Below are 21,436 nucleotides of genomic sequence, written 5' to 3'. Positions count from 1 at the left end.
TTTATGTATTTTGGAGCCCTGTCATTGGGTGCGTAGATGTTTATTATGGTTATGTCTTCATGATGGATCATCCCCTTAATCATTATATAGTGTCCTTCCTTATCTTTTATGGTGGATTTGTTTTAAAGTCTGTTGTGTCTGAGATTAGTATTGCCACTCTTGCTCTTTTTTGGTAGCTGTTTGCTTGATATATTTTTTTCATCCTTTGATTTTTAATAAATTCATGTCTTTGTTTCTAAGGTGTGTCTCTTGTAGACAGCATATTGATGGATCCTGTTTTATATCCATTCTGTCACTCTCCATCTCTTTATGGGTGCATTTTGGCCGTTTACATTCAGTGTAATTACCAACAAGTTTGAGTTTACTGCTGTTATTTTGTTCTTTTTTTTTTTTTTTTTTGTGGTACTGACGTTTTCTTTCTTCCTCTTGCTTGCCTGTGTTGAATTCTTTCTGTTTGTGGATTTTTTTTTTCATTTCTTTTGTTTTTTTAGGTTTTGTTTTTACTGAGACTTTGTTTTTCATCTTTATTTTGATGAGTAGATTTGTTAACTTCCTTTGTTGTTACCTTGAAATTTACCATTATCTTCCTAGGTTTGAACCAGTCTGTTATTACTTGGTATCACCTTGCATTCTTCTCCATTAGAAGGTTCTATACCTACACTGTTTATTCCCTCTTTTATTGTTCTGATGTTGTTGTCATTCACAGATTAACCTCTCTGGTTACATGTTGTAATTTCTTTGGTTTGGATAGTCCTTAAGAGTTCATTTCCTAGGTTGGTATCTGGCTAGTACAATCCTGTACTCTAAATTCAGCCTGTGGTCTGAATCTAGAAGCACTCCCTTTAATAAGTCTTGTAAGTTTGGTTTGGTTTTTACATAGTCCCTTAATTGCTGTTTATCTGGAAATGATGTAATTTCACCATCATATTTGTACAAGAGTTTTGTGGGATATATTATTTTTGGCTGACAATTTTTTTTTTCTTTCAAGGTTGTATATATGCCATCCCATTGCCTTCTTGCCTGCATGGTTTTTTCGAAAATTATCTGAGCTTACTCTTATTGTTTCTCCTCTGTGTGTGACTTTTTGTTTTTCTCAAGCTGCTGTCAGGATTCTTTGTTTGTCTTTGGTATTATTGAGTATGATTATGATATGCCTTTGTTAATTTCTTTTGGGGTCTATCCTATATTGTGTTCGTTGACCTTCTTGGATTGCCAGCTTTTCATCTTTCATGATATTGGGGAAGTTTTCGGTCAGCAATTCTTCGATGATCCTCTCTGTGTTTTCCGTTTTCTCCCCCTGTTCTGGAACTCCAATCACTCACAGATTTTTGCTTTTGATTGTATTGCACATAAGTCTCAGGGTTTCTTCATTATTTTTACTGATTTTTCCTCAGAGTTGTAGCTGAGTGTTTGTCTTCAATTTCACTGATCCTGTCTTCCATCGTTTCAAACCTATTCCTCAGCCTTTCTATGACACTATCCATTTCTGAAATCTTATTGTTTATCTTTTCGATTTCTAATTGTTGTTTTTGTATGATTTATAGTTGTGAATTTATTTTAGCATTTTGTTCTTGTATTATTTTCTTGAATTCTTCCACTTTTTTGTCTGTATTTTCCATGAATTTGCCTTTTCCATGAATTTGTCTATTTTTTCCTCATTTTTGTCTGCTTTTTGCTTCATCTCTTGGATAATTCTGAATATTAGAGATTTTAATTCCCTATTAGGTGTCCTAGTGCCTTTTCTTCTACTGGAAAGTCATCTGGTGTTTTATTTTGGACACCTACTGGAACCATCCTGTCCTGTTTTTGTAAATGTTTTGATATTGTCTGCTATCTTCGGGGAATTCAGTGGTTATTTTCCTCATATATTGATTGCAGATTTGTTTGTTTTGTCATGCTTTTTTGTTTTATTTGGTTATGTCTGTGTAGGCAGGCTGTGCATTCTTTGATGTTTGCTCATCTGCGGGCATGATACTTTCACTTCCTTCAATGGGCTGGGTCAGTCACTCAGGTATGGTACAGCAGGGCAGGTCCAACTGAAGGGGAGTTTCTGGGATGGGTTGTTTGTGGCTTGTACTTGGGCCGACAGGACTGGCCGGGAATCAGTGCAGGGCAGGTTCCATTAGTCCGTGCCTGTGCTGCTTGGTGGGGCAATGTTCAGTGCACAGTGCAGGTAGGCAGGAAAGAGGGGGGAGATTGTGAAGTGTGGAGCTAAGATGGGTATGGGAAAGAAGAGGGAAGAACAGGAGCCAAATACATACACACCAACAAAAAAGGGTGCTAAGGTATCTTACTACTGGAGTGGAGAGATTAGAGACTGAGAAATGTAGAAAAACAAAAATAAAAACAAGAGAAAGGATAAAAGAAAAAAAAATGAATAAATAGAGAAACTGGAAATGAAGAAAGACAAAAAGGGAAAAAGAGAGAGAAGAAAACAAAACAAAGAAACAAACAAAAAGAAAAAAAGAAATGCCCCCAGGGATGTCACTGTTCGTATGCACAGCGTAAGGGAGTATCTCCCAAGCTGTGCTTCACTATCCAGACAGAGGGGGCTCCCAAGTCGAGAAAGGAGAAAGAAAACAATCAAACAAACAAATCAAGACAGAAAAAAATCAGAACAAACAAACAAACAACAACAAAAAAGCCTGGTGGTCCCACCAGGGAGACAGCATGGGCTGGGAAGCAGTTCCACAGTCGAGCAGCACCTCACAGCCCCCCAGGGAGAAGCAAAGATGACCACGGATCCAGGTATTTGAGAGAAAGGAGGTGGAGGTGGTAAGAGGTAAGGTAGAAATCTAATGAAGTGGAAAAAAGCAACACCAGCAGCGAACAAATGGCATTCAGGGAGCCAGCTAGTATGGGCTGGTGGAATTCAAGCGACACCGGGGTGAAGCCGGTCCTTCCCGGCCAAGAGACTGTGGCTGTGGGAAGCAGAGGAGGCCAAGTGGGGGTGAAGAAGGGTGGGTGGTGGGAAAGTGTGTATTGTTGGTTACCGGTTGTTCTGTCTCCTGCTGGAAGCTCCGTGAAGCTGCTTTCTCATACTTCCTGTTTGCCTATCTCTGATAGGAGTCCAAGATGGTGGATCCATGCTGTGGTAGCTGATAAGGGACCTCTGCATGTATCTCTCCTCGCTCTCTGCTCTCTGTCAGTTTTTTGTTCCATCTGGTGCTTTGCTGAGTTTTTTATCTCTTCATTTGATGCTTAGGGTTTCAGGACTGATGTGTAACTCTATTTGACTTAGTTTTTCAGATCGTTGCTGTATAGGGATGGTGTGGTGCTTCTGACTATGGCGTCATGTTTCCCAGAAGTCTCATTTCTAATTCTTATGTGCTAAACTTATCAGTACATTGTTCTAAAAATGCTGCTTGATGTCCCTAGTTTTACATGCTGCTCTTTTAAACCTTTGAAACAACCTCCTCAAGCCTCCCAACCTCCACATTTATTTAAAAATAAATACTCGTAGCCACCCTGCAGATGTAAATTTAAAATTTGCAAACCTTCCAGGTTCTAATGCTTTTCAAACTGAACAAACAATGCTCTGAGTTTAAATATTTAAATGTCACTGAGGGGAGAAATAAAAAGACAATAGGAGAAATGAAAGAGCAAAGCTAAGGCCAAGGCTATAGGAAAACAAAAGGCCATTTGAGAGCATAGTACAGCCTGTGAGATTTAAAAAGGAGAGCGATAGCTTAAATTTAGGATTTTCCAGGCTTTTCTGAGACCTACGTCTTTGAGTACACACACTGTTGCTGTGTTTATATTAAAATTGTGCTTTGTGATGTTCCTTATGTATATTTAACACATTATATAAAAGTTTGGGACTATGGATGAATCTCCCTTATTTTAAGAGGGAAATCTTAGCAGTGAACCATTATAAAGAATTGCTTCAAAACACTTACATAAAGTCAAAATGCCTCTCGAAAGAATTCTAAGCTTAGACAACTGTGTATTTAGGATCAAATCAGTACTGTCTGGGATTGGAAACATTTGTAAAGACATCTGACTTAACCAAATATATAGAATTCGACGTGTTTTACTATATAATGTAAATCCAAAATTCCACCTGAGTTTAGACAAAATCCCCAAAGAGGACTATGTCTTTGAGTACACACACTATTGCTGTGTTTATATTAAAATTGTGCTTTGTGATGTTCCTTATGTATATTTTAATATTCTTGTTAATATGACTTTATAATACTGACATTTTCAATTCCAATATCTGAGGTCTTTATGTGAAGAATGTTAAGCAGATTTATTGGCTTTATCTTTGCTTGTGATAATTAAAGAAACCTTAAATGACATCCCTAGTAACAAATCCAGTCTCTCATTTGGTAAGTACTGCTCACGTCATAAGGAGTCCTGGTAGCACAGTGGTTAAAACACTTGGCTACTCAGTGGGCAATTCGAACCCACCAGCTGCTCTGTGGGAGAAAGATGTGGCAATCTGCTTCTGTAAAGATGACAACTTTGGAAACACTTTGGGGAAGTTCTACTCTGTTCTGTAGGATTGCTGAGTCAGAATTGACTCGATGGCAATGGGGTAACAGGGCTCACATCGATTTTGTAAATTAAGGGTAAATTTTTAGATCATTTATTTCCTACATCAGTCCATGTATATTTTTTCAAAATGTATTGAGGTTTAATTTACATACAATAAAATGCATGCTTTTTTTTTTAATGTAAATTTTGATTAGTTTTGACTGAATTAAACACCAAATTAACTAGTACTCCAATCAAGACATAGAACATTTCCATCACCCCAAAAGTTCCCTTGTGTCCCTTGGCAGTCAATTCCCCCAAGTCCCTGCCTTAGGTAACCACTGAGTTGACTTTAGTCACTATAGATTATTTTGCCCTTTCTAGAATTTCATATGAATAAAATCATACTGGGGTGATTTTGTCTTTGCGTGTCTAGCTTCTTTTGCTCGGCAACATGTTTTTGAGATCCACCTGTTTTGTTAAGTATCAGTAGTATGCTCCTTTTAATTGATGAACAGTAGTCTGTTGTTTGAATATACAATTTATCTATTTACCTGTTGATGGACATTTGGTTATTTCTACTTTGGAGCTATTATGAACAAAGCTGCTATTAACATTTGTGTACAATGTACATTTGTGGACGTATGTTTTCACTTATCTTTGGTAAATATCTAGAAGAACAGTTTCTGGATCATATGGTTAGTTGTATGTTTAACTTTATAGGGAACTGCCAAACTGTTTTCCACCGAAGTGCTTTTACCATTTGACAGTCCCTTCATTAATGTACAACCTCGCCAACACTTGACATTGTCAGTCTTTTTGATTTTAGCCCCTGTAATGGTTGTGTATTGGTATCTTATTGTGGTTTAATTTTCTTTTCTGTAATAAAGATATTGAGCATCTTTTAATGTGCTTATTTTCTATTCATATGTCTTCTTTTATGAGTTATCTGTTCAAATATTTTGTTCATTTTGAGGTGGGTTGTTTGCCTCAGAATAGTGTTGTAAGAATTCTTTAAACAGCCCAGATATAAAATATTTGTCATATATATGTATGGCAAACGTTTTCTCTCAATCTGTAGCCTGAATTTTCACTTATTCTTACTGGTGTTTTTAATTTTGATGAAGTCCAATTTATCTTTTTCCTTTATGATTAGGGATTTTTGTATCCTAAGAAATCTTTGCCTACCTCAAGATTACGGATTTACTTCTATGTTTTCTTTTAGATATAGATTATAAGCACACCCTATACATTCTCATGTTTAAATTTTCTAATGCCTGAAGAGTACTTACTTCTTGTATAATTTCTAGAATTAATCACACATTCTTATACTAGTGTAAATATATCAAAAGTGCCCATCTCTTCAAGTTCAACCTTGACCAAGTTTTAGCTCCAAAAGAATGAGGTCCACTGTCCTTTTGATTTCCTTCCTGTCAATTTGGAGATGATCATGACCAATGTTTTAATACCAGCCATTGAGTGTCCAGACCAGGTATGCCCAAGTGTGTTTAGCCATTGCCATCTTCCCTCTTCTACTCAAGGTGAGCTATTTATGTACAGATCAAAGAGATGTGAGTCTGGGCAAATGCCCTGTAAGTAATAAAGCAAGAAGATCCTTTTTCTCCTGATGAGCATAAACTCGAAGGTTCTCAACAGACATTCTGGTGTTCTAGCACTCTGCTTCAAGGAATGCCAAACCACCAACTGACACACTTGTCTCCACCTTGAGAAACTAGCATATTCATTGGAAGATAGCCTTATGGAACTTCTGTTCTTCATAATTGGGAAAATAAAAGTGTTCTAAAAGTCAGGAAATGGACTGACAAAGTAATTAATTAAGTTTTCTCTATAAATTCTTCTTTTGGACTGAACACTCAGTGACTGAAATATTAACCATTTGGTTTTATTTTACTGTGTTACAAATATAGTTTGACTTTTTTTTTTTCCTGATTCTTTAAGTTCCATTGTGCAAGAGAACCATGTCTTTAACATGCTAATACAAGTAAATACCTTATATAGGTAAATACTTACCCTTGACTGACAGGTGTCTCCATGTCACAGTTGGCTCAGGTCTGCCAACAGCAAGACACAGTAGGGTCACACTGCTTCCCTCATTCACGGTGATGTCTGAGGAGATATTCATGATCTGTGGAGGAACTGTAAAGAGGAGAAAAGAAACATCTCAGAATTATTCTTTTCACTTAAAAAGAGGTTTAAGCCTATACACATTTGTGCAGCATATTTTTATGGTGAATAGTATTCTCAGTAATATTTTTCTTTGGCTTGATTTGCCAAAGATGTAGATGAGGACAACATTTACATGTTCTTGAAGTAGAAGGGGAGCCCTGGTGGTGCAGTGGTTAAGAGCTTGACTGCTAACCAAAAGATTGGCAATTCGAGTCTACCAGCTGCTCCTTGGAAACCCTATGGGGCAGTTCTACTGTGTCCTATAGGGTTGCTATCAGTCAGGTTTGTGGGTAGTAGAAAGAGCTCTGTAGCACGGAAGCTGATGTGTGTGTAGGAGAGGAAGCAGAAGAACCAAAGACAGACATTACTGCTTATTGATTGAAAGGCAAAACCAAAGGTAAAATGCTTATAGAATTTTTCAGGATTTGCTAGCTACCCACATGTTCATTCCTTTTAGTGGAAAGGCTGGATTAAGCAGATAACCATGAGTCTTTCCCATTTCAGCCCCTTTTTCCCCAGTAACTCACTCAAAAAGCCGGTCTCCCTAGTTAGGTACCATTTCTTGAGCATTCCAGACCCTTCCAAATTCTTCCAACTCCCATGCTAGGATGTACTCATTTCTTTACATAAAAATTCCTACTCAGCTCTTAAAACATATTCTTTAAAACTTAGAATTTTCTCTGACTCCCTAGGTCAGGGTTATTTGCTTTCTTTCCTAGTTCCCACCAGCAATGTATTCATGTCCCTGCTGTTATTGTACCATAAATTATTATAAATAGCATTTTTAATGGAATCGTATCCCAGTGGTTAGGAGCAGGACTCTGGATCCAGATAGACAAAGGTTTGAATCTTAGCTCAGTTCCTTATCTGCTGCGTGACCTTGGGCAAGGTAAATTGTCTTCACTTCTTTGAGCTTTGGTTTCCTCATCTGTGAAATGAAGAAACCATTTCACAGATGAGATGATAGTAGTAGCTAAACTCAGCATGTTATGAAGTCAAAATGAAATAGTGTAAGGAAAGGCTTAGCAGAGTGCCTGATATAAAGTAAGCACTCAGTAAATGTTATCTACTAAAATGCTGATGGTGATGACGACAGCAGAAACAGCACGTCTTTCAAAATAGACTGTGTCTTCTCATGGGCGATGACCATGTTCGATTATCTTTAATGCTACAAAGCCTAAAGTGATACGTAGTCTTGCTGTACCACTATGTGCCACCTGGAGGCCCTGATTTTTAATATACCTCAAAGTTCAATATTGGAAAATACCTAGAGTCTTTCCCAACACTTATTACTCATTGCCATTATCCTGGTTTAGTTTCTTACCAATTTTCACATGGACAACTGCATAGCCTCTCACCTGGTCTCTTTCCATTTTTAGTTCCTTCCAACCTCTCCTCTGCATGTGGCCAGAGTGATCTTTTTAGGTAACAGTCTAATCAACTTACTGCCCTATTTATTCCTTGTTTCACCATGACTTACTAGGTTTAACACACAAACTCTTCTGCATGACCTAATTCCTCTGCAGTCTAGCCCCTGTCATAGTTATCTAGTGCTACTATAACAGAACTACCACAAGTAGGGGACTTTAACAAACAGAAATTTATTTTCTTACAGTTTAGGAAGCAAGAGGTCAAAATTCAGGGAGCCAGATCTAGAAGAAGGTTTTCTTTTTTTGGCAGCTCTGGGGGAAGGTCCTCGTCTTTTCTTCAGCTTTTGTTCCTCAGTAACTTGTCGATCTTCAGGTGGCATGTATCTTCTGCTCTGTTTGTGCTTCGTTCTCTGTGCCTAATCTATTCTTTTTGTATGTCAAAGATGATTGGCTTAAAACACACCCTACACTGACATGGCCTCATTAACATAACAAAGAAAGTCCTATTCCTAAATGGGATTACATCCACATATATACATGTTTTTGGGGACACAATTCAATCCATAACACCCCCAAACCCACTTTTGAGCCTCATCTCCAGGCATGCTTCCCCCTGACACAGCACATCACAGACACTGGACCCCTTACTCCACTTGAACATGCCAAAAGCATAAGCCCTTCCATAACTTTGTTTCTCCTCATCTGCCCCTGAATCTCTACCTGAAAAGAAATGACTTAAATGCTACCTCTCCTCTGTAGTTTGCCCAAACCTCTCCCAAAATCCTGAGGGCAGCCTCAACCATCTCCCCCAAGGTATTTTGTCCAAATCTGCCTCTGCGAGGGAACTGAGCATGCTGCATTGCAGTTGATTGCTTTGTACTCATTTCTTTATATAAAGAGTGAGGTGCTTGAGGATGAGGATGGAACTGTATACATCCCTATTTCCTCAGTGTCAAGCACAGAGGCTGGTAAGAGTCTATGCTTCATTTCACTTTGGAAGGAAGATCCAATAAACAGATTGAACAAATCCAAAACACAAAGGTAAGTAACGCTTCTCAAATGGAAGACGTCACATACCTAAAGCTTTCTTCCCAATTTTCTTTCAGATCCTCAAAACAAAAGGAAAATTCACTTGTGCAAACAACCTAAATATCCATCAACAGATGACTAGATAAACAAAATGCGGTACATACATGCAATGGAATATTATTTAGCCATAAAAAATGAAGTCCTGATACATGCTACAACTTGGATGAACCTTGAAAACATTATGCTTAGTGAAATAAGTCAATTACACAAAAGACAAACATTGTACTATCTCACTTATATGAAATATCTAGACTAGGCAAATGTATAGAGACCAAAGTTTATTGGTGGTTATCAGGGGTGGGAGGTAAGAGACAGGGGGAGCCATTGTTTGGGAAGCAGTGAGTTTTTGTGTTTAGTGATGGGAAATTTGCCATTGACTGAGGATAACCACTGCATAACATAACTAAGGTAATTGATAACACTAAATTATACAACTGAAAAAAGTTGAATTGGCAAATATTGTGTTGCACGTATTTTTACAACAATAATTAAAAAGAGTCACAGAGGGAGGTGGCACCAGACCTATAGTTATGCTGATGTATTGTTACTGCAGGTTTAATTCTGATTTATTAATTATCAAGCAGGTAGAGCTCCAGTAGACTGCAAACCACCCAGAGTGTGTGGCAAAGGAGAATTATGGCCTGCATGCGACAACAATGCAGCCTGGAGTTTTATGCTGTCGAGCCCTTAGAGGTAACTCTTGTTAAGGAGAAGCCGTAAGTAACAAGTAGAACATTTGAGCTCTTAAGGGGATAAAATTAGCAAATAAATAAAAATTACCTTGCTTATAAATCTGTCATATTTTAGACTTTTTCTGCATTAGGGTTTGTCCTAAAATTTCAGTGCACATGTTTTACTCAAATATACTCTGAGAAAAAAAATGGGGTACACTCTAACTACACTGCATTCTCTTGAGAAAACTGCACTACCTGTTTTTCAGCATTTTCTAGCTTGTTAAAAAATAGTTCTGGGTTTAGAAATGTCAATATTTTTTTCACTTCTGTAAAGCAACAACTTCAGTGCACCTTCTAAAATATTCTCAAAATATTGTCGACTTTAGCTAGATGCACTATGCTTTCTGAAGTTCTCTTTCTCTAGAGCCCAGAGCCTCGCTGGTAGTGAGGCAGATGCACCTGAGGAGGCAGTGAGGTGAGAACACTGCAGCAATGATGTTCCCAGATGGTTCTCTCAACCCGGCCCTCTGACTCAGAGCCGTTCTTTTCATAGACATTATGTTTCATCTGACAGTTTAAGGCATGTTGGATTAAGAGATGTCTGTAAAATTACTTGGGTGTCTAGTGCTACCTATTCATTCCCCAGGTGCCTGGTCAGTGTTAGCCATTAGGAGGGAGCTCCCTGGAATTAAATCCCAAAATGTAACCCAGACTTTCTCATTAAGATCCAGCTTTCTGGCATGCTTAAAGGAAGATAGATAAGTATAGTTTCAAGGGTTTGAGTAACCAATGAGAAAGGAAATGCAGAGAATGAATTGGAAGAAAGGAAGATTCTTTCTGTTCTCAATTAGGATATCCATGGAAATGAACATTATTATATACTTTTGATATTTTCAAAAAGACTCCACATGCATTATTTCACGTGCTCTGCACAAAGCATGAGATGAGTAGAACAAACACCCCACTTAAAATAAAGAAACTGAGGCATGGGGAAGGTTAAGTAAATTGCCTAAAATTATAGGGTTACTAAATGGCAGAGCTCTTTCCATCATATTATGCTGCTTCTTTGTTTAACACTTAGCAATTCCGCAAACACAATATTTATATCCCCAAGTCTTTACATATTGTTTCCTGGGCTTCAAATGTCCTCTCAGAGCCTCCTCCCTCATAGCACTTACCACGATGAACAAAACCATCGCATTCCAGGCGCCGTCCCCAGTACTCTGCAAAGTCCTTGAGGACAGGGAACAGTCATAGCCATGGGAGCTTCTCCAGGCCATGTGCATTGTTTGCCAAGGCAGATAATCAATACTTTTAAAGCTGAATTAAATTCAGTAATACTGTCATAACCCTCCCCTTTTTTGCATAATAATTTTTTGAAGAAAGGAGCAATTGGGAAGGACTTTAAATGCTTCTCTGCATTTAGAAAGGAGATAATTGTTCAATATGCAGAAAAGTATCTGTCACTAATAAGTCTGTATATATTGTTATTTAATATATAAACAAACACAAAGAAACAAGTCATAATCCGTTTTAGTCATCTACTGCTGCTCTAACAGAAATACCACAGGTGGATGGCTTTATCAAAGAGAAGTTTATTCTCTCACAGTCCGGTAGGCTATAAGTCCAAATTCAGGGCATCAGCTCCAGCGGAAATCTTTCTCCGTCAGCTGTGGAAGAAGGTCCGTGTTATCAATCTTCCTTTGGTCTGGGACCTTCTCTAAGCAGGAACCTCAGGTCCAAAGGATGCACTCTGCTCCCAGCACTGCTTTCTTGGTGGTATGAGGTTTCCATGTGTCTCTGCTCACTTCTCTCTTTTACATCTCAAAAGATATTGGCTTAAGATATTGTCCAATCTTGTATACCTAATCAGTACAACTGCCGCTAATCCATCTTATTAGATCATAGTGATTGAATTTATAACACATATGGAAATCACATCAGATTACAAAATGGTACACAATTATACAATACTGGGAATCATGACGCAGCCAAATTGATACACATATTTTTGGAGGGACATAAGTCAATCCATGACATAATCTTACCCAAAATGCCCAGGTTACTCAAAGAAAATAATAGAAACTGTAGAGTCTAGTTAAAGGATAACAAATTTTGCAGTGTTTTCAATCATGTCTGCAGATCTGCTGGTGGTGCAAGTATCTGTCATCTTTTTATCAATGGCAGTAGGTCCAACAGGGCCTTTGCATAGGTTGTACAAACTGTTCAATGCTCAGTTACAATGACTTCACATGTGTAGTAGTTCTCTCTGTCTATGTGTGTGTGTGTAGAGAGAGATGGGGGTGTGGGAAATCCTGGGCAGAGCAAACGGTTGATTTACTCAGCAGTTAACCAAAAGTTTGGAGATTCCAATCCATCCAGAGGTGCCTTGGAAGAAAGGCTTAGCAATCAGCCACTGAAAACCCTATGGAGCATAGTTCTACTCTGACACGCACAGGACTACCGTAAGTCGGGACTGACTTGCAGCCACCTTTGGAAAGGGCCAAATTTGGGTCTGCGTAGGCTCTGGGTTACCATCAGGTATTTACACATTCTCTCTTTCTCCTCAGTATGGTCTCTTGCTCTTAAACATCCTAAATGTGTTTTGAATCTGATATTTTCTCTCCAACTTTACTGCATTTGGCTTGGTTGAGATTTTCTTCTCCCTCCCTTGGAATATTACAAACGTGTCTTCATTTTTTCACCTGCCACCACCTTGTTAATTCAAATCCCATACTGCTGCCACAGTTACCATTTAAATATCTTGCTTTTGACTAAAACCTACTTGCTAAGAATGTGAAGTCGAAACTTCTTGGCAGGATTTATAAGACCATTAGCAATCTGGCCACAGCTTATTTCCCCTTTTTCTAAAAATAGCTCCATGTTTCTCTCTGGGGTTGCATCATACTGTCATCTCTATGCTTTAATTCTTTCTGCTGGAAAACTCCTCCCCACTTCCGTGCCATATGAGCCACTTATACTTCAATACTCAGATCAAATATGAGCTCCTTTGTGATGCCTTCACTTCTCTTTATTCTGTTTCCAAGGCATTCTTGTTTATGCCTTTATCCTAATATTTATCTTTGCAACTCAAGCTGTTGCGAGGAGAGGATCCTGTTGTATTTATCCTTGTATTCCAAACACACACAAAGGCCTGGTATGTTGTGACACCCCCTTTACCCCCTAAATATAATGTAAGGTTGCATAGTTGTTTTGATTGAGCGTCTTATAATCTGTCAAGTAGACATTTTTCACACCCCCTTTCCTCTTCCTATCCCTGAACAACTCTCCACCTCATTCTTCCCTTGCATAGTTATCATTCTGGGCTAGGTTTTAGTGTTACTTTCTCAGCAAAATCTTTGCTAACGACCCCAGCACCATTCCCAAATCTAGTTCAGGTCATCTTGTTACATCTCTCCTCAACCTTTAAATTTTCCTTGATGACATTGATGTAAGTTTTGTATTTATATATTCATTTGTATGATTATTTATTTAGAATCTCTCTGATCCACGAAACTATAAAACCCACTGCCATTGAGTTGTTTCTGATTAATAGCCTTGGTTTCCAAGGCTGAAAATCTCTATGGAAGCAGACTGCCACATCTTTCTCCTGTGGAGGTGCTGGTGATTTCAAACCTCTGACACTTCCAATAGTAGTTGATCACTTTAACCACCCCAGTACTTAGAATTATACTTGGCGCATAATAAATGGTTTTGCAAAAAAATACCTGAATGAATAAATATCTCCCATATATATAATGCCGCATAAGTTACTGCGCCCTTGAGAGAGAACATGCTTTTTTAAAGGTAATTTTTTTTTCTTTGTGCAATGTTAATTGAGGATTAAAATGTGTGATTTTAGGCATATTAGCAGCACCCTGCATAGAGTTAATATGATATGGTGGGAACAGTGTATGAGAAGCCAGGTACTGTGTCTCAGGTTCTGGGGTCCAACAGATCTGTGTGACCTTGAACAATTTTTATTTAAACTCTCTGAGCTGCTGACTCCTCATGTGTAAAATGAGGGTGAGAAACTGTATCTCTCTAGGTTATTATAAGAATTAAGTGTAAATGTATGTAAGGCACCTAGTACAGTGCTTGGCAATAAGTGAGTGATTAATAACTGTTGGCTGTTATGATTCACTTCCATGTACTCATTATTGATATTATCCATGTGACTTAGAATCAGATAGATGGTTTCATCTTGCCTAATTGCTCATTTTCCAAATCTCAGTCAGTGCATATAGATGAAGCTCACTTTGGAAAGCTGGGAAGATTTCATGATACATACATATATATATATATATATAGCACTACCAGAGTAAAAAAACCTGTTGCTGTTGAGTCGATTCTGACTCATAGCAACCCTATAGGACAGAGTAGAACTGCCCCATAGGGCTTCCAAGGAGTAGCTGATGGATTCAAATGGCTGATCTTTTGGTTAACAGCCCTAGCGCTTAACCACTGCAGCACTAGGGTTCCTGTAAAAAAAAAACCAAACCTGTGCTATTGAGTTGATTCTTACTCATAGTGACCCTACTCAATCTGCATGCTGAGCAAATAATCCTAGAACCTGGACTACATGAAGAAGAATGGGGCATCAGGATTGGAGGAAAACTCATTAACAACATGCATTATGCAGATGACACAACCTTGCTTGCTGAAAGTGAAGAGGACTTGAAGCACTTACTGACGAAGATCAAAGACTACAGCCTTCAGTATGAATTACATGTCAACATTCAGAAAACAAAAATCCTCACAACCAGACCAGTAGGCAGCATCATGATAAATGGAGAAAATATTGAAATTGTCAAGGATTTCATTTCACTTGGATCCACGATCAACACCCATGGAAGCAGCAGTCAAGAAATCAAAAGACACTACTGCAAAAGACCTCTTTAAAGTGTTGAAAAATAAAGATATTCCCTTGAAGACTAAGGTGTGCCTGACCCAAGCCGTGATATTTTCAATCACCTCATATGCATGTGAAAGCTGGACAATGAATAAGGAAGACAGAAGAAGAATTGATGCCTTTGAATTGTGGTGTTGGCAAAGAATATTGAATATACCATGGACTTCCAAAAGAACAAACAAATCTGTTTTGGAAGAAGTACAACCAGAATGTTCCTTAGAAGCAAGGATGGTGAGACTATGTCTCACATACTTTGGACATGTTATCAGGAGGGATCAGTCCCTGGAGAAGGACATCATGCTTGGTAAAGTAGAAGGTCAGTGAAAAAGAGGAAGATCCTCAATGAGATGGATTGACACAGTGGCTGCAAAAATGGGCTCAAGCATAGCAATGATTGTGAGGATGGCTCAGGACGAAGCAATGTTTCGTTCTGTTGTACATAGGGTCACTATAAGTTGAAACCGACTCGACGACACCTAAGAAAAACAACAACCAGACTAAAAAGTAAATATTCAATAAATAAATGTTAGTTTTCTCCTCTCAAGCTGGGCTATTGAACCTAAGCATGGGTTGAATACTACCTGTGTATATAAAGAAAGTACTTGGCTCTTCCCTTTCTACTTTTTCTCAGGGTATCTATTTCTAGAAGAACAGGTATAGGACCTCAGCACTACACCCAGCTCAGCAGGGACATGCACTTCATCTCAGGTGAAAGGGCAGGAGCATAGATAGCGTGAGACAAAATGCAGAGGTGGCTGTTCCTGCTCCTGACCCCCGGCCCCACAAGGCCAGACATGCAGCACCCTCAGCAATGTCATAAGTTTTACCTCATTATGTTGCAGAACATAATGAAGGTGGGTTCTGCCCAGCGCTCAGAACTGCCAATAATCTGGACACCGGCCTATGAGAAAGCGAAAGTAAGTTTATTGCAACGCCCAGAGCAAGGAGCCAAGAAGAAGTTCCTTAGATCTGACCCCCTGAGCTATGAGGAAGCAGGGCTTATATGTGATGTGGGCAGCAAGAAGGCGGCCACACAGATGTACTGGGGAGGGAAAATGCTAGAAGGAAGACATTGCAAGAATTATGGCAGCCAGGAAACAGGAGGTGACTGGTTCTTGTTGAAACTCTTGCTTCGGAATGGGGTCCAGGTGATGATTTTCCTTCTGATTCATTCCACCTGTTGCTATGTCCTCTACTGAGGTCAACTAACAGTCACAGCTGGCCCTTAAGCACATTCGAGGCAGGCCATATTTGGCTTGGGGTGGTTTAAGGCAGTCTTTTCTGGCTAATGGAAATTTACTGGAATTCACTGGGTCAGGTTACAATTATCTAGTTTGATCTTTAACACATCTCCCTGGGGTAGCCAAGACAAAATGGAGAAACCAAAGTCTGTCAGGGAGATGCCTGGCATAGAATGATGTCCAGCTTAGTGACTGTTGGTTCCATGTTCTCTCCAGATTTCCAGTTACTTCCTGTCTCCATCCCAAGAGTTCCCAAACTGGCCAGAACTCTCTGGGGAGTTGCTTGTTTGTTTTGTTTTCTAATTATGTGTAAGTTGGTCTGGATCAAATCAGTAAGTTATAATGTTAAACAGTTCTCAAGGTGAATATGATGTGTAGTCAAGAATAGGAGCTGTGACTATATCCCAACACAGGGCCCCTGTTCTCTTCAGACAATCACCTCCCAGTCACACACACCTGGCTTACATTCTATTCCTCAGCAACCTGCACCCTGAGGGCCTTGCACTTCACTGGATATTGCTGCCCATGCGTTGCTCCTAGAGTTATTTCAAGGACGGTAAATTCACCCATCTCAACTCCACTCTGTCCTTGTCCAGTCACAGTATTTGATCATTTCCCTTAAAATGTTTTATTTAAGACTACATGGCACAATTTAAAAACAAAAACAAAACAAAACTCTGTCATTTGAAGGAATAAAAACCAAAGTTTGAGCGCCATTTTATTGCAACTGTGATTTTTGAGACTATTACTTGATTGTGTTATACCTCAGGTTTTCCTGATGTACAATTGGGCTGATAATAATTTCTTACAGATATTGTGAACATTGGAGATCATGACTGTAAAGTGCCTAACGTAGCTAATACTATTGTGTTATTACTATCCCTAGGAAATAATAAAACGTTAATAGATTATATGAAAGTTAATATTAATATGAAATGCTTTTCATTATATCTTTACACAGCCAAGATTAGTTTATAAAAGTAATGCAGAAAATAATTTTAAACTCTCAATATCTTATTATCCTAGAGTAACCTTTTTGCATTGTAATAGAGAAACTTATTTCCTAACACATACACAAGAGTAATTTGGGGATTATGATATACATGATAGTCTGAAATAGTATGGCATGCTGCAAAAAGGACTAAGTGAAATGTCCCAAGAGGTGAGTTCTACTCTTGGTTCTTCCATAGCTGTGTGACCTTTTGCAAATAGCTTAACCCCTCTGACTTAGGTGTGTATATGCACAGGTGCTGTCGATTTTAAAATTTTTTTTTGGCAAATTTTAGAATGAAGGGGTTGAATTGTGAATTATCAGGTCCCTTTTGGTCTAAAATTTTGTGTATTGATAATATTCTAGCACCATTACAAGCCTGGTCAGTAAGGGGGCTACTCCTGGGAACAAAGGTGATAACACTGCTAACGACCACCACAAAATAGCTATTGTTTGTTTCTTTGAGTCTGGAATTAAATGCTGTACGTACGTTATCTCCTTTAATCCTCAACACATCCCTAGGAAATACTTACTGTTAAAAATCAGCATAAGAATAGAAAAATGGAATAGAATTGAGAGTCCAGAAATACAGCCATATAATTATTGTTGACTGAGTTTTGACAATAGTGCCAGGGTAATTCAACAGGGGAAAGAATAGTCAAATGGCACTAGGACAACTGGATCTCCACATACAAAGGAATGAAGCTGGACCCCTACCTTGCACCATGTAAAAAAAATTAACCCAACATGGATCAAAGACCTAAATGTAAGAGCTAAAACTTAGAAGAAAACATAGGCATAAATCTTCACGGTCCTGGATTAGGCAATGGTTTCTTAGGTATTACATAAAAAACACAAGCCCAAAAAAGAAACAAAATAGATTCATTGGACTTCAACATACTTTTTAAAAGTGTACTTCGAAGAATACCGTCATGAAAGTGAAAAAAACATAATGCACAGAACGGGAGAAAATATTCTCAAATCATGTATCTGATAAGGGACTCATATTAAAAAAATATATAAAAATTCTTACAACTGTACAATAGAAAGACAAATAGCCCAATTGAAAACATGGGTAGAGGATTTGAATAGACATTTCTCCAAAAAATATTTACAAATGGCTAATGTGCACATGGAAGGATGCTTAAATCTTTAGTCATTAGAGAAACAAAAACCAAAACCCAAACCACTGAGATACCACTTCACACCCACCGAATGTCTATACTGAAAAAAAAAAAAAAGAAAGGAAGGAAGGAAGGAAGAAAGAAAAAGAAAAAATAATAAGCATGGAAAGGATATTGAGAAATTGGCCTCATACGTTGCTGATAGGATTGTAAAATTGTGCAGCAGCTTTGGAAACAGTCTGACAGTTCCTCAAAAGGTTAAACATACAGTTACCATATGATCCAAAAATTCCACTGCCAGGTGGAAAGGGACAAGAGCAGTGACTGCTGATGGGCACGGAGTTTCTTTTTGGGGTGATGATGATATTCCAGTATTAGATAATGGTGATGGTTACTATTCTGTGAATATACTAAAAACTACTGAATTGCACACTTCCAAAAGATGAATTTTATGATATGTAAAATACGTCTCAATAAAGATGTTATAAAAAAAGAAAATCAATCATGATATTTCCTTAAGTCTTCTTAAATCAAACAAATTGTTTAGCTTAATGAGTAAAAAATGTCTGCCTTGAGCATTATGCTCTTTTAAGATCTATGTATATAGGATCAAATTGGCAACAACAACTAGAAAGAATAGATAGAAACCTTGGGGAGCAGTGAGTTTATTTTAATGGAGGAGGAACAACTCGGAAAAAGAAGATGAAAATGATTGCACTATTTAGGAATAGAGTCAATGTCACTGAATTGGTGTATGTTTTTGCTATGCATATTCTCAACACCAACAACAAAATAAATTATTTAAAAAAAAGAAAACCCTATGCAACAAGAAATGGAACAAAGAGAATGGAAATAAGGAGAGTGTTGGCACATTGTGAAAAATGTAACTAATGTCACTGAACAATTTTTTTGTAGAAATTGTTAAGTGGGAACATAATTTTGTGTGTAAACTTTCACCAAAAACCCAGTAAAATATTCAAAAAAGAAGAGAAAAAAATTAATCATGGCCCATTAGTTCTTGGTCGGTTGAACCAGCAGTTCTGTTACTACAAGAAGAGAAGGACATTAACATACGTGGGTTCTCAGAAAATATATTTGTCATTTATTGATAGTTTGTTGCATAATGCTGAACTTGCATCTATTTGACTTTCCATCTCTCATTTGTCAACTCTTTCTCTTCGTTCCAAAACAATACACACATCTCTAGCCATATCAACCTGTTTGACATTGCTCTCATAATTCGACACCTTTTTATATGCATTCCCTCTGCTCATGTGCTCTCTTCCCTACTCATCTGCCTGCTCAACTCCTCTTCAGATTTGAAAGCTGATATTGAGGACAATAACCTCTATAATATCCACTCTCCTTCATCCCTACTCTTCCCAGAGATTAATAGAAGCTTGTGCTCCGTGGAAACCTATGCATAATGAAGTAACATAATATGTTCATTCCAAAACATTTATGTAGTACTTACCCTGTGCTAAGCATTACCTTGATGATAGAGTAGTGAACAGACAAGGTCCCTGTATCATACAAATTATGGAGCTTAGATTCTAGAGGAGACGGATGACAATGATCAACAACCACACAAATCAGTGTGAGATTACCACTCATTGTGTGTTGTGAAGTGGTGCAATGCACCAAGGTAGTCCATAATAAGGGATATGTCCTGGTCAGTGAGTTTGGGTCAGGGGTTCATTCTGCGCAGAGCTGGGCAGAGGGATCAGCGTATGCTCTGTAGTGATTAGAAGCATGGGTAGTTTAGGTGACTGGCTGAAGTGAAAAGTGAAATTGTGAAAACTGAAGCCAGAGGAGGAATAAGGACCAGATCTTATAGACTCTTGGGGAAAACATTAAGGTTTTAGATCTTTATTATAAGAGCAATGGGGAAGGGGATATTAAAATGTCTAAAGATGATGATGATGATGACAATGATAAAGACAGTGTGTGTGTGTGCTGGGAACAGAGCAGATTTACATAAAAAAAGTCACTCCTGGCTGCAGTGTGGAGAACAGAGTGCAGTGGAGCAAGAGTGGAAATGGGGAATCAGCTAAGAGATTGTCCAACAGTGAGATGGTGGTAACTTGGACAAGTTTGGTGGCAGGAGAGTTGTAGAGAAAGGTAAAGAGATATTTAGGAAGTAAAATGGATCAAGCTTGATGGCTAACAGGCTATATATGTCAAGCACTTCTCACACTTGTCTTTTGTTTCTGTCTCTTTCACCCCCTAGACTGGGGGCTTCTTGTAATCAAGGGCTTTATTTATTCATCTCAGTATCCCTACTGCCTCTCAAGATCTTGCCTGGTATTCATAGCTGCTCAATCAATGTGTGACGAATTTAAATGGTAGTGCAAGAATATATTCTGAAAACACAGCCTCTCAGGGTCCAGTGAGGGCAGCTAGAGAATTGGGACTATGTCTAATTGCCTCATGCCTGAGCAATTGGACCTCAGGGAGGTCGGTCCCATGCTAACATGAAAAGGCAGGGCCAGATCTATGATACTTGGTTTTATAGAGTGTGTGAACTTAGACTCCCCACATGTCCTGTCATGACACAGTTTTACATTCTGCTGGAGAAGATTAGAATTAGACAGCCTCTATTCTGATTTATTTTCTCTTCCTGGTTCTATTTTGATGAGAGTAATGATAGGGAACAAGAACAAATGATTATGAATTACAGAGACATAAACACATGCTAAGGGCCAGGTGACATCACAGAACACTCAAGCTCTGCTCTAGTGACTTGTAATGGTTGTCTCCACAGCATCTCTTACAAAATTATTTAGCGACTTAGACACATATTTCTTTTCCTTCTTTTTTTTTTTTTAATTGTACTTTAGGTGAAGGCTTACAGAACAAATAGTTTCTCATGAAAGAGTAGTACACATATTGTTTTACGACATTGGTTAACAACCCCACAACATGTCAACCCACTAAATTCTCAACCTTTTTTTTTTGGAGAAAATACACATAGCCAAAGATACATCATTTCAAAAATTTCTACATGTGCACTTCAGTGACACTGACTACGCTCTTCCAATTGTGCTGTTATTCTCGCTTAAGATGAAGGCTTATAGAACAAAATAGTTTCTCATTTAACAGTTACTACACATGTTGCTCTATGACAATGGTTAACAATCTCACAACACATCAACAACATCCTTACTCAACCTTGGGTTCCCTATCACCAGCTTTCTTGTCCCCTTCTGCCTTCTGGCCCTTGTCAATAGACTACTGTACCTCATTAGTCCCCTTTGGTTTTACTGGGCTGTCCACCCCCAGGCTGAATGGTGAACCTCGGAGATAATTTCACCACTGAGCTAAAAGGGTGTCTGGGGGCCATACTCTCGGGGTTTCTCCAGTCTCCTT

General features: G+C 38.4%; 1 protein-coding gene across 5 annotated transcripts in view; it reads right to left on the bottom strand.

The window, feature by feature from the left end:
* Positions 1-21,436, bottom strand: part of OPCML (opioid binding protein/cell adhesion molecule like) — a 1,692,348-nt gene that overhangs the window by 163,614 nt on the left and 1,507,298 nt on the right. For all 5 annotated transcript variants that reach the window (XM_004379314.1, XM_004379313.1, XM_012556398.2 and 2 more), the window contains one exon: positions 6,511-6,636. In XM_004379314.1, coding sequence (XP_004379371.1) covers positions 6,511-6,636 — 126 coding nt within the window. The remainder of the gene's footprint in view (positions 1-6,510; positions 6,637-21,436) is intronic.

This window comes from Trichechus manatus, unplaced genomic scaffold (assembly GCF_000243295.1).
Source record: "Trichechus manatus latirostris isolate Lorelei unplaced genomic scaffold, TriManLat1.0 scaffold00064, whole genome shotgun sequence".
NCBI classification, from domain to species: domain Eukaryota; kingdom Metazoa; phylum Chordata; class Mammalia; order Sirenia; family Trichechidae; genus Trichechus; species Trichechus manatus.
Note: the sequence above shows the minus strand (reverse complement) of the source record. Positions and strands in the feature narration are given on the sequence as shown.